Source organism: Diospyros lotus, chromosome 4, assembly GCF_014633365.1.
Source record: "Diospyros lotus cultivar Yz01 chromosome 4, ASM1463336v1, whole genome shotgun sequence".
NCBI classification, from domain to species: Eukaryota; Viridiplantae; Streptophyta; class Magnoliopsida; order Ericales; family Ebenaceae; genus Diospyros; species Diospyros lotus.
The window spans coordinates 297,590-311,766 of record NC_068341.1 but is presented as its reverse complement, the minus strand read 5'-3'; the positions used below and the strand labels follow the sequence as shown (position 1 = coordinate 311,766).

The 14,177-nt window shown below is 34.4% G+C and overlaps 1 protein-coding gene across 1 annotated transcript in view; it reads right to left on the bottom strand.

Moving 5' to 3' along the window:
- LOC127799524 (beta-galactosidase 9) overlaps positions 1-14,177 on the bottom strand; it is a 29,555-nt gene that overhangs the window by 3,010 nt on the left and 12,368 nt on the right. Inside the window, 8 exon segments of the mRNA XM_052333628.1 lie at positions 1,479-1,589; positions 2,690-2,787; positions 3,361-3,476; positions 9,486-9,718; positions 9,921-10,124; positions 11,850-11,971; positions 12,162-12,249; positions 13,347-13,452. Of these exon segments, the coding sequence (XP_052189588.1) occupies positions 1,479-1,589; positions 2,690-2,787; positions 3,361-3,476; positions 9,486-9,718; positions 9,921-10,124; positions 11,850-11,971; positions 12,162-12,249; positions 13,347-13,452 (1,078 nt within the window).

Below are 14,177 nucleotides of genomic sequence, written 5' to 3'. Positions count from 1 at the left end.
AGGTTAACGATAAAATGGATCTGTCAATGAAAATGCCTGACAAAATATTATCATGAGGTCCGGCAAGCAAAGTAAAACAAGAACAACGATCAATGGTCTTACTCATAACTCATAAGAACTAAAACCCATCCATTAGAACCACATGGAATAAACACCCTTACTGTAAAAAATCCGAGAGCATGTTTGGAGTTTCAGCCAGCAGGTTTACACTGTTTAAGATAAATTTTCATTTGAGTTATTTTTGTTGAATAGTATTCTGAATCCAAGATGCTCCTGTAAGGAGAGTCCACAGAATGGAAGAAATTGGTGGTGAAAGAGGTCGAGGACCAAGAAAAACGTGGTTGGAAAATTTAGATATGACTTGGTTTATAATGGGTATCCATAAGATAGATGAAAAGTGTAAGTTATAATCCATTAGCGGATGCCACCTATTGGGAATAAGGTTTGGTGGGGTGTTGTATTGTTTTTAAGTCCAAAAGCTTTACCTGTATATATATTTCCTTCCCTCCTACAAAAACATCATTGGGATGTAGGATCATTACTTCATTGTTTAGGACCAAAAATGTACCACTGAACATGCACGCCAATTCATAATGGCTACGGGTATTAGTGTTTACGGTAGCGTAATCCCATATACCATGACAATTTAAAAACCAATTGACATCATGGCATTCATCAAGAGCACAATAAATAAATAAAACAAAAACAGAAGATCATCATCATTGAGAATCCCATGCGGTGCTGTGTCTCACACATAAGTTTGATGTCTTCCACAAGTTGTCGCCTTTTGAAATGCCATATCATACACATGGCACGTGCTTTGACATGTATAATGAATATGCATGCCAAATGTGAACCAGATAAAAATATGTGCCACATGAATGTCAAATGAATTGGTATATCTTTTCTTATAATAACATATCGGGGAGCTTACCATGCACTCTTTAATGCTCGGATAATGACACAGGAGACAGGACAAGTGATTATTCATTCTTGAGAATGTGTAGCATGGGTTCTTGGTTTTGAGGTGTTACCAGAGTCTCTTTCTGTAGGTTATGCAGTTGTTCCAGGGGCTATAATATGGTGGTTGCATACTAGGTCTAGTGGTATGAAATCATGCAAAGGAATACATAACGTGTTGATTCGTCTTATTTGATTTATCTTCATGTGGTATCTCCTCTTTGATTAGTCAATGCAAAAATCCCCTCAAGGTAGGAACAAGTGCCTTTATGAAATCCTAATCTCTCAGCCACTAATACACAAGTCCTTGGTAGATTCCGAGGGAGAGTATGATGTATCACGGAAATAAACACTTTTTGAACAAGAAAACTAACACTAGAAAAAAAAAAAAAAACACTTAAGAACCAGAAAAGCATATATATATATATCTATGTATCTAAGAGACTGATTGCAATTAGAAAAACGAGCTGAGTTCATGATCAGTGGAGTGAACCAAAATGTACATAATAGAAAAATACCTGGTATGTCCACAACGAGTCGGAGAGGTTAATATCCCCATTTCTAAACCCAGTAAGCTTAATTTGACCCTTAAACCCAGCTCCATCTTTCTCATAGAAAGCACCATAATTCTGTACAATAAATGGAAGAATTATGAGCATAAAGATAGTATAAATACTTGCACCATATGACCAAAGGAGTGTGTGGTGTTTGTGGGGGAAGGTCATATTTGTAGGCAACCTCCCCTTTACTTTTTTGCAAAGAGGCTATTTCCACAACTTTCTAGTCACATAGGAGCAACTTACGGTTGCTACCAAGGCTTGCCCTCATAGAGCAAAATTGGATCAATTAAAAGGAAAAAAACCAGCTTGAGCTAATTATAATTAAACATGGGTGAAGCTATCCAGGCCTGAGTTGAGTGTGGTCCAGTTACCCTGCTGGCATCTTAAAGAGTTTCAAGTTAATTGATGACCATATTTACTTCATGGCTCCCATTTTTGACCAGAGAGAATTATTGTGAAATCATCTTTTTCTTGATGGCATCTACCTAATGTATACAGCAGCAAAAGGAACTTCTACCAATGACATATTATTCACATATAACATATATATTATTGACAATGGCAACCATAAAAAATGAAAATAGGCTTAAAATCAAATTCAATAAGCTATTACTTATTTTCAAGTCAACAAGAAGCCACCAGAATCTTAGTCACTAAAGAAGTTTTCCTCTCTGTGGTGGTCACTTCTGCAATAGAAAAAACTCCCAACTCTAATTTTTTCAACGGGTTCTAATTTATTTATTTGGAAGAAAAGTAATACTTCTGTACACTAGATGTTTTAGTTGTAAATTTCTAAAAAATCAAATTTGGGGTTCAAAGTAATGTAGTCTAGCAAAGTTAAATTACTAGATTATAGTGTAACCAGTTGGTTGTTATCTAAATCAACTATGATATTATCAGGCTCCAACTAAAATCCGGCTCCAACCAGGATATTATCAGTAAGCTTTCAAGGAAGAAGCAAATGCCAGAATATACTCAAACCATAGCAAATATGATACATTGTGATTTATAGAACTATACGTCTTATTGGAAATAAAGTTCATGAAAAGACTGTAGTGTTGGAGATATAACACACTCATCATCATCATCATCATCACCATTGCAAGCCCTAATCCCACTAGGTGAGGACAGTTGTATGGAATTTAAATCAAGCCCTACATATGAATTACCTGCAGCCCAACTGTCTCGGATAATAACACTAAATCATTGTATCCTTGTACAAACTGAATGTGCTGATTGACCTTGATCCAATGGCCAGCTGCACTGCCTTCACATCCAAAAGACAGATGACATATTAAGAACGAACTTTCCTATAGGCATAAATGCATATTTCAATTATCCACACAAAAACATACCAGATACTAGGAGATTGTACAGCAAGAGGCATGAAACAAAGATAATACAATTTAATTCGTTTCCATTGATATGCTACTGGTTTGTATGTGTTTGTCTGGATATCTTTCTACATCCACGCAAACAAATAAAACCAAAAGAATCAGCTTCCTATTTCAATGGCATAAAAAAGTGAAGCAGCCCATAATTTTGTGTTTCAAGGTATCAAAGTATTACTGGCTTTCATAAATCAATTTTGGCACCTATTCTTCAGGATTATTTCACAATCATCATAGAACAATTAACCTAGGCCAGATAGAAGAGAATGCTTGACCAAAATCCGGTGGAGATTTAGGATCAAGTCAGCTGGGATCATATGCAAGAGCGTGTGAATACACACACACACACACACACACATTTAAAGCCACAATGAGCTTGTTTAATGAGCAAACTTCGTCCTAGAAAGAAGAGAATGCTGCAAGGGATACAAAAATGAAACTAAATATACCTGTAAGTCTTCCATTTATGAATATGCGCACCAAGTCACGCATGCTATCAATTACAAGAGCTGGCTCAGTTGAACTTTTCTCCCAAAATAAGATGTCATCATTGGACACATATACTCTGCAGTCAAAAATAATGAAGAGGCATCCGCTAGAAAAGCTTATACATTAAATGAGTTATAAAATGTTAACCTATCTAGAAAAGGGGAAGTGACTTATTCATGGTATAGAAAGGAGAGGTTTGCTGAAAAAATATCTTAGGTAAACAGACATGAGAACTGAAAATCTTATCATGTATGCAAAGATTGCCTTACATTGGTCCCCTGAAGCATGGCTGGGTCTTTTAAACAAAGCACTGCTTGATAAGTGGCTGTGGAGCTTTTCTCAGGGACCAGATGGGACATGGAGGAGAGTGATCATATATAAGTATGGTAGTGTGTTAAGAGATTGGTCTATAGGTAGGACCTCTTCTCCCTACAGACCTGGTCTACTGGTAGAATCTCTATTTGGGGTAGTTGATAAGCCATTTTAGACTTAGTGTTGACTATAATATGCTCTTATGCCATGGAAAAATCCATAATAGCTTTAACCTCATTATTTCTTTCTCTAAATCCGTAACCTCCATGCCCATCTCATCCATTCTATTTTCTACTTGCATGACCATTTAAGTCACGTCTTATCATGATCCTCTCCTCTAGGTATTTCTTGTATCAACCCCTCTAAATCTTCCCAAAATTTTGTGTTTATCTCCTCGCCTAACCCAATTTGTTTTCCATGTTTACTAATGATATTCATAACCACTTATCTTAGAACAACCTTAGCTACAATAATCATGTGTCCTATTCTCTTCACATCCACTACCCATCCTTTAAAGTCTTATCCATCATAATCCCCACTCCATTCCTTGCCTGATCCTTCCCAACGTACCAAAGTTTATATCTAGATTATGTCAACATTTTAGCCTTCTCTCTAATCCATCCCATTTCTAGAAAGCACATAATATTAAATTTTTTTGCCACTCATCATTCCTCACTAGTTTCATAGATTTTCCTCCTGATATTCCATGATCCAATCTTTAATCTATGATCCTAGACTTGTTGAGCAAAATTGCTCCAATCAACCTATTGTGTATTTTGATGTTTAACAAAACATAATTTTAGTAAAACTATTTTTGATATTTTTAAATCCCCTAATAGAATTTTGATATGTTTTATGGTGGAAAACATATTTTAAGTATTATAGTATTTTGTGTATCAAAATGAACCAAGAAATGCTATTTTTCTAAGTCTGGAAGATTAGCGCATTATAAGGGGACATATAAGAAAATATTTTCTTTTTGAAAAACTATCTCTCGGTATTTTGATAGCTAATATTCATTGTTGTTAAAATAATTTTTAATGAATTTTTCAAGAAATAAAAGGTGTGTATTTTGGGGGTAGTAAAATCGCTAAATTTCGAATTTGTTCTAAAACTAAAATTTTATTTTCTTATTGTTATGGATTTTGATTTTTTAGATATTTTTATTGAATCCAAATAGGGGGTACTCTCTTAGTAAATGGAAGGTAAAATATAAATTAAAGAAAATGTGGATTTTTTAGAATTTTAGTTTTAGAACAAATTCGAAATTTAGCGATTTTACCACCCTCAAAATACATACCTTCTATTTCTTAAAAAATTCATTAGAAATCATTTTAACAACAATGAGTATTAGCTATCAAAATATTGGGAGATAGTTTTTCAAAAAGAAAATATTTTTTTATATATCCCCTTATAATGCGTTAATCTTCCAGACTTAAAAAAATAGCATTTATTGGTTCATTTTGATACACAAAATACTATAATACTTAAAATATGTTTTCCACTATAAGACATATCAAAATTCTATTAGGAGATTTAAAAATACCAAAAATAGTTTTACTAAAATTATGTTTTGTTAAACATCAAAATAGTTGATTGGAGCAATTTGGCTCAATAATCTCCCTCTTTTTGATGATGACAAAAATACTATAATTTTATGAAAATATTTTTGCAAACCAACTCCCCCTAAGTTTTGTACTAATTGCTTTCCCTAACTAAAATATTTTTTTTGAAAAACATGAGCCAAGATTTTTTAATGAAAGACCATTTTTGAGAAAACATTTTTCCTTTCCCCCTTACAACTTACCTCCCCCTTTGGCATACCTCCCCCTCACTACATACTTCTCCCCCTTTTTTAAAATGTAAATATGTTGTAATGTATACATATCATGGATTGTATAATTAAGCAAATCTAATTTTTCTGAAAATCTGGACTGAGAGTCGACTCCCGGTGAGGGACAATCAACTGTGGGTTATGCAGAGTTGAGGTAGCTGAGAGCAGGTTTTGGCTAGTCGACTGTAGGCTAATGAGAGTTGACTGTCGGCATCTAGAGTTGACCGTTACAGGCTAATGAGAATCGACCGTTACAGTCCAATGAGAGTCGACTGTGGGTGTTGCGGAGTCGATTATCAGTTAGAATAGTTGACTTCCAGACTCCAACGGTCGGATTTTTTAACCATTAAAAAAGCTGTTGGAAGCCAAATCTATAAAAGGAAAAGGAGAAATCTGGAGAAAAGGAATGCACGACCAAGATCAATCTTTCTAAACACACTCTCAAGCACTCAAGAAAAGCAATCCAAGTCCCAAGTGTTAAAGATACATCATTTTGAGCCTAAGGCAAGGAAGAAAAAGTTTGCTTCTTATTGGTAACTCTTGTATTATTTATATTTGCCTTGTAATATCATTGTGTTTAATTCCATTTCAGTCCAAGGTTGTTTGGACATAGGATTTATTTGTAGTAATTGTGAATTCTTAGTGGCATCCTAGAACCCGTTATAATCTAGGTGTCTTGTATTAGTTTTCGAGGCGAGTTAAGGGGAAAACCTTGGTATTGTGTAAAAGTTTCCTAGGTGAGCTTGCTGGAAAACCTAGGTGTGGTTGTAGTGGAACCTCAAGTGTCAGGTTGACCTTGAGAGAATGGACGTAGGTGTTGGAGACACCGAACCACTATATATATCTTATGTTAATATTGTAGTTATTTGTGTATTTATATTGTTATCACTCTCAAACAACATATATATTTATAACAAGTATTTTCTTTATATAAGAAAAGCTCAAGAATTTGAAAAGGGAAGAATTCGGTTTAATAAGTTTTTATCACTCAATTCAACACCCCCCCCCCCCCCCCCCCTTGAGTGGCCATCGTCTATCAAGGGACCAACAAGACTAACTTCTTTACTAGCATTCATTCATAAAAATGCAAGAAACGTTGCAACTTTAACACTATATCAGAGCACCAATAAGTGGCCCTAGCTCATTTGTCACCACACTAGGTGATGTAACATGTTGCTAAAACAGTTACACACCAACTATTTGCTTATTTGTCTAGGATTCATGTTATTTGATTTGATGAGTTTTATGATGGTTTTCAACTATCTAACACAACCCTCATCCTTTACTTGAGCCTGGGACTAGTTATAAATCGGAATCCACAGGCAAAGTTAAAAAGATAACCAACATATCCAAAAACTAATTATGTTTTATATAAGTCAATAATTTAAGCTATCTACTTGCCGAGACAACATGTCAGAAAATAAATAGAATAATTTATATATGGAGTACAAAGACTTAAGAGAACTTGAGACAGAGTCTTCAAAGTAATCTTGTGAAGGCTTTTAGGAAGTAAGGGAGTTTGTTATAACTAATAGATTATTAAAGATGGGTTCAAGGGGAGAAAAAAGCATGTGTTAGGACTTGTAAAAGAGACATTGGAGCTTTTCTAATCACAATTAGATTAAGTCAATGATATATATCTTTATTCTTGAAATTGGAAGAACTCACTAAGCACATCCAAGAATGAGTTTCTTTGAAATATGTGATTCGCAAATAAAATTGTTTTGGTGGATTATGTTCTGGTAAGACTTGAATATTCAAATTATTTCAAGAAAAAATGAGTTTAAACATCTCAAATCAATTATCTAAAAGACATAAATTATTGAGGATGTTATTTACAAAACCAGGTAATGTGATTAAAGTGAAGATTTGTTTTCAACATTTTATGCAATCATAAATTTTGGTAGGCAAGCCTTGGTAACAAACAGAAGGTTGCACCTTTATGACTAGAAGGTCATGGGTGCAAATTGTGGAAATACCTTATTTGCAAAGCAAGGTGATGCTGTGTACAAAAACAACCATTCCCAACCCTTGTAAGGTGGGGAGCCTTGTGCACTAGGGACACCTTATGCAATTACAAAACTCCTTTTAGATTTAAAAGAGAAGTTTTATTGGATGGATATAACACTAGCTCTATAGTATTGTATGAAATGTTGGGTGGTTAAGGATCAATACACGCAAAATAAGAGCAAAATTGAGTTAAGGATGTTATAGGATGTATGGCCACACAAGGGAAGACAAAATTAGAAATAAGATTATCCCTAATATGGAAGGAGGACTGGTCCATATTAAAAATAAGATACACAAGACATGTTTAAGATGGTTTGAACACCAATAGAAGAACCTATGAGGATATTGGATGAAATGGAAAAAGTTTAGTAAAACAGGTATATGAAGACTAAAGAACTTTGTTGGATAACTCTTAGGAAAACATAATATACAATCGACTTGCAAAAGATAAAAGAAAAAATTAGAAAGAGTAAATTACACCAAAGACCCCTGAACTTTCACTAAATTACAGTGTACCTCCACATTGTGGAAATTACACATACCTCCTCTTGGTCAAAAATATTTTTATGAGATCCATGTAACTTATAAAACTTCAAGGGTACCCCAAATAACATAAATCTAACCTTAGGGGTAATCTAATAAAACACTTGAACAATAGGGGTAGTCAACATAATTTCTAAAAAACAAGGGGTACTCCCTATATTTATACCAAACCTCAAGGGTGTCAAGTGTAATTTACCTAAATAGAAATGATTGACAAGCTAGAATACGGGTAGTCAACCCTACTTTATGGGATTAAGGCTTAGTTGTTGTCATTGTTGTTTTCTTTTGCTTGCTGAAAAGAGTGGATGCAATCATCTGAAGCAGTTAATATATAAGAGAAGTGTTTGGCATACTGCAATCAAGGGTTGGAAAGGGAATCCTGTCTCATTCTTTTGAACTCCATATTGAGGACCCTTTAATAGGAATCCTATTGCTCTGAGAGAGATCCAATTCCTACTGTTACAAATAGAAGGATTAAATGGATGTCTGATGGTTACGTGGACCCTTTTTCCTCTAGTTGGTTCCATCCGTTTTGTTTTGTCCATTAACATTTGAATTGATAAGAAACAAAAACTATAAACTGAAATGAATTCACCAATGCAGAGAAGGATACTTCTGCCTAACATTTTGATTGAAAACAATGGAATAAAAATTCTGTTTCTATTCTGTTATGAATCTAATTACATGGGCTCTTCTTTTATAGAAGAGGTTCTACATAAAAAGAAAAGCAATCAATCTAAGAGGTATTTACATAAAAGGAAAGCAATCAATCTATGCAATAGGAAACTATAGATCTATATGTCATGACCCAAGGAATAATTAGAAGGGCAATAATGTAATTAGTTACCTTAGTTGGTTATGAGCTATTTCTGTTACAGCACATGGGTGTTGTTATTTTGTTATTTTCCCTTTTTGTCTTGTAGCTTAGTTGGTTAGAGAGCTTTGTCTGATAGCTAAATGAGGCTATATATATATTGCCTCAGCTATAGGAAGAGGGCATCCAGAATCAATGAATTGAATACTATTTCTCTCTAATATTCCACTCTTTCTCTCTCGTTCTTCTTCCTCTTTCTTCTATTCTTCTATTTCTCCCTCTCTTTCTCTTAATATCTCTCCATCTTTCTACTGATTTCTCCCTTCCTTCAATCTGATTTTCTTCCCCAATTCCTCTTTTAACCTATCACGAACCCTAGGTTCGTGACACTATACACAATAGGAAACTATACAATAGGAAAGAATAGCAGCTGTATATTTAGGAGAGTTTCCCAAGACTGGTTTAGGCAAGATTCCCTTAACTGATTTTAGGAAACTCATATCACCTTGAATTCTCCGAATGCTAACATTGATCTTACTGGATTCAGCTGTAACATTCAGATAAAGATGTACCTTATCATACACCACAAGTAATCAGACCGATCTTTTGTCACATTTAGATGCTCCAATATTCCTTGGGCAGTGAAATTGTCTGCACCCCATGCACCAATTGGCTCTTTAACAGTCATCCAAGTATTTGAGATATAGAAAGTTTCATCCTCTCCCGGTGATTGTCTAGGAACAGAAACAGTTGTAGAGAGAGGTAAAGTGAATTCCATTTTCTTAATGGAAGTCTGTGCCCCAACCTGCACGAAATATAGAAAGGATGGGAAGTACCTTAGAAAAATCGCAAAGAATCTATCTACACATCTTCTAGCAAGTACCAGAAGCAGGATTATTTCATAGCATGGTTATAATTCAAAGCTGATAACCTATTCAAAGATAACAGTAACACTCATATCATGCAAATAAAGATTTAGTAACAGAATATTACTGCAGTCTGGTAACCTTGGCAGTGTTGAAAGCCGTGTTCCTGCAGTCTGGTAATATACTCACTGACCACGGCGGTAAAGTATACACTTGACCCAAGAATTTAACAACAGCCACATTATGTTCATCAATATTTGCAATGAAGGCTGAGCAGCTTCTTTTATTTCCTGACCAAAGTAGGGCCTGACCTTCCCTATTAACACTTCTACCGTACACGTGAGCCTGAAGTTAGTCATATCAAGAACATTACTTTCTAAGAAATCTACATTAAAAATACATTCAGGGCAGAGAAAGGAATTTTAATGGCATTGTTCTACAATAGCAACAACAATCACGTCTTAATCCCACAAGCCGGGGTCAGCTTGACTGGCATTTTTCTATAACAGTAAGATAAATACCAAGAAATAAAGTTTCCTCTGCCCAAAACAATGAAAGATTTCCAGTACGTGTGTCAAACAACTGAAAGACCAAATAGATATTTTACATTGAGTACCACAAAACCAGGTTTGAATGTCCTGGGGAAACTGTGTTTTCCACTTACAGTGTACTTGTCATTTCATTTTAATTTATACTTTTAGACATTTTATAGTACCAAAGAAAAACACAGAAATCCTGCTAAATAAGATCATTTTTTCATTCCCATTGGATGTCTGAACAGAAAAACATTCATAGAAGATTTGATTACATTGCAATTTGGAAAGGGTAAATCTACAGACTATTTTTAGTCCATTCCTTGCCTTTTCTAGCATGATAATGATGCATTTGCTGCTATGAGATCACTAAATGATGTAGAAGAAACAAGTTCACAAATCACACCCATTTCCTAAACAAACGTCGCCATTGAAACAAAGAAAAAGAACTATTTACAACAAAAGGCAAGGAGCTATTCAGATGTGGAAAACAAGCCCTGTTTTCTGGGGAAAAAAATTCCACAAAAACGAAAAAGTGGGTAATTGTGTTCAAATGAGAATTTTTAGACAAAAAGTAGAAAACTTAATTCTCCAGTTTTCCAAATTTATACCTACTGTTAAAAAGCATATGAAAACGGGAAAACATCCAAATTTATACATACAATTAGAAAACTCCTGTATTCTATTTGAAAAACACCTCTTTTTTTTAAGGGAACAGTAAAAAAATCCTAAAGATGTTTCCTAACAGTCGGTATAAATTTGAAAACTGAAAAACAGAGTTTCCTGCTTTCAGTTTGGAAAATTTGGGGGTTGTTTAGTTGTGTAATGATTTCCAGTTTTCTATCTCTAATTTTCTAAAAAATCTCTAGTTTTCATTTTCCATAGAAAATTTGAAAATTGCATTCAAATGTTAGAAGAACAGAAAATAATTTTCAATTCAAAATTTGGAACATATGTTCATAAAAGATAAGAGAGATTTGGAAAACTTGTGTAACTTGCATTAAAGAAGAGAATGGAGACTATCCAAACAAAAAAAATTTAGAGAACCGCATCGTACAATCTCCAAATTAGTAAAGAAAATTTGGAAAACTCATTTAAGGAGTTTTCCAACTTTAATACAATTTTGAGAACCGCGCTTTCAAAATCTTCAGTCTCTACTTGGAAAATTTTTGTATTTGAACAAGTTTCTAGTTTTTCATTTTCTGTGGAGTAATTTTCCAGGAAACTCGGGTTGTTTTCCGCAACAAAACAGCCCCTTGCTCTTTTGGACATGTTTTCAAAACGAGGCCCATTTTCCATAACTATACATCTCTGTGTGAAAAAGACTTCCAGAAAACAAGGCATATTTTCCATAACTGTACAGCCCTAAGAAACTTAACAAGAACATAGACAGTTGACAGACAACTTGGACTCAATATCATAGCAATTAGAAGAAAGTTATTGAGATTCCCAGACAGAAAACAATTTAGCCAACAGTCAGGCATATCACACTGTTTTGGTCCCAGTTTAAGAAGCTAGGAAGAAGCTGAGAGAAAACCTCCTGTTTTGGTCCCAATTTAAGGTAATGAGGTGAATCAACAGCAACTAGAGCTGGTTCACAGAGCTTTATAGCAGCATGCAGATCCCTTAGGTGGCCCCATTTAGGCTGTCTTAGTAATCCTGTGTGGGAAAAAAGAAAAACAGCCAAAAACAGAGAAGTAGAAGGGAACATCATCAACAGAGATGTGAATAATAAACAAAATGAAACATGTACATTTAAGTGTTAATACATCAACCAACAATTGTTTTTAACCAACCCCACCTATGCTTGGTTGGGGTTACGTTGCTCATTTAAGTAAGGCTTACCTACCATATTCATCAAGTGGAGCATCATAATCATAACTAGTAATATAATTTGGTCCCCCAGAAGTCCGCCCAAAGTTTGTTCCACCAAAAAACTGCAACAACAAATCAGGAAAACCATGCATTTGGAAGTCAATATGGATGCGGAATAATCAAACAATTGGAGAAGAAAGTAGGGGAAGAAGAAGAAGCTTAAAAAACAAGTAGAGTCGAGAGACAATAACCAGGAGAGAAAGAAATGATATCACTTGTATTCAATAATCAAAGGAATGAATATGAGAATGCAGTGGGTGCCTTATTTATAGGCAAAATCTAATCCTAACTATAATATGATTATGAATCCAAATCCTATCATAACTATAACTCGATAAGATAAAAAATGGAAAGATAAACCTACCTAAAATATAACAAAATAAGATAATAAGATATAACCTAATCTAAACCTAATCTCTGAAATCAAAATAGGAAACTTCATCAAAATATCCCTATCAGCGTGTCACCATCACCCTTCAAAAGATAGGCCTTTTTGAAGATTATTCTTGGATTATGTTTCAATGTTCTCATCTCACCGTGTAGACTTTCTAGCTTTCTATCCTTTTAGAGTTAACCAAAATAATAACTAAAAAAGAAAATCAGCTTGAACAACATCCAAAATGATACAGGACCATGACGATCTAAGGATGAATCATCTATTCAAACTTCATATATGTAGGAGCTGGTGCTGTGGTTGTGCTTCAATCCTGCCCCTTAGATTATAAGTTACAGATAAAATTGTGCACCATTGGCACATTTTTAGTTGGTAATCAAGGATTACCAAGTAAATATGGTTTTTTCATAGATTGGACTAGAAGAAAGATAATAGCCCCCTGAGGAGTCTTTCATTACTGCTGTCTCTTGTTTTCATTGATAGGTCATGCCCCTTGCATTGTATTGTCTTCTGAGCCAATGTCAGGAGTAAAGCAACTTTAGGTAGTAACTAATTTCAAACATTCCAGAAAAGGAAACTTGTTTAATCCCAACATGTGTTGAAGATCAGCGGAACCAAAACCCAACATCTGTTGAAGATCAGCTGGCGACAAGCTGCTGAACGTATAAAAATGTTCACAGATCCGAAGCACAGATTCAATATCTAATGCTACTATATTTAGAATACATGCTATTAAATGCACTTAAACAATTTAGTTTATAGTACCATATAATAATTCTGAAAGCTCCCTCCACGTTCAAAGAAACGAGCAACTGCAAATGCAATGTCTTCAGCAGGTCGATGTGGCAACCTTCCACCCCATTTTGTATACCTTTGGAAAGAATTTAAAGGATGAATTCAGCTTCCATCAACTTCTAGCAATATAGTTTGGCTTAAATTACATTGAAATGAAATCATTTTTAACAGTATCATACACAGAAGAAAGAAACAGCAAAGGACAGAATGGAGGAATTCAATGCATTTTGTCAACAATAGACTCTTACCAAATAGTTTTACATACTAGTAAATCTTCTCCTATACGATCAGATTTCAGTGCTCCATCAAGAAAAATAAAAAAGAAGTAAAAAAAAAACACTTTCATATAAGTCATACCACAAAGAATAAATAATGGAAACTTCATCAGTATACCGACAAGTGCAAGAAACTATTCAGATAGAAAAGGATAACCAAAATTACAAAAACTAACCCAGAAATGTAATTAATGTATATCCAGAAGAACCTTCGTGGCACTTACCAAAAAGAGCAGAATTTCAATGGATGAGTGGTTTGATCTACTATTTACAAAACATTGGAGATCTTGTTTCCTAGATTCTTAGGATGTCTCGGTCGTTGAAACATCTGAGAATATTTCAAGAAAAATGCAAATGTCTTTAATTTAATGAGGCTTTACAAGGTTATTTTGGAGAAGACAATTGCATGCATATTTTGCTTATCTACAATTTAATCTAATGCTACCAATGTAAACACTAGCATATGGGGCAAGCTTTCAATAGATAGGTCCCTTAATAAAAAAATGCAAAATTAAAAAATTTGAAT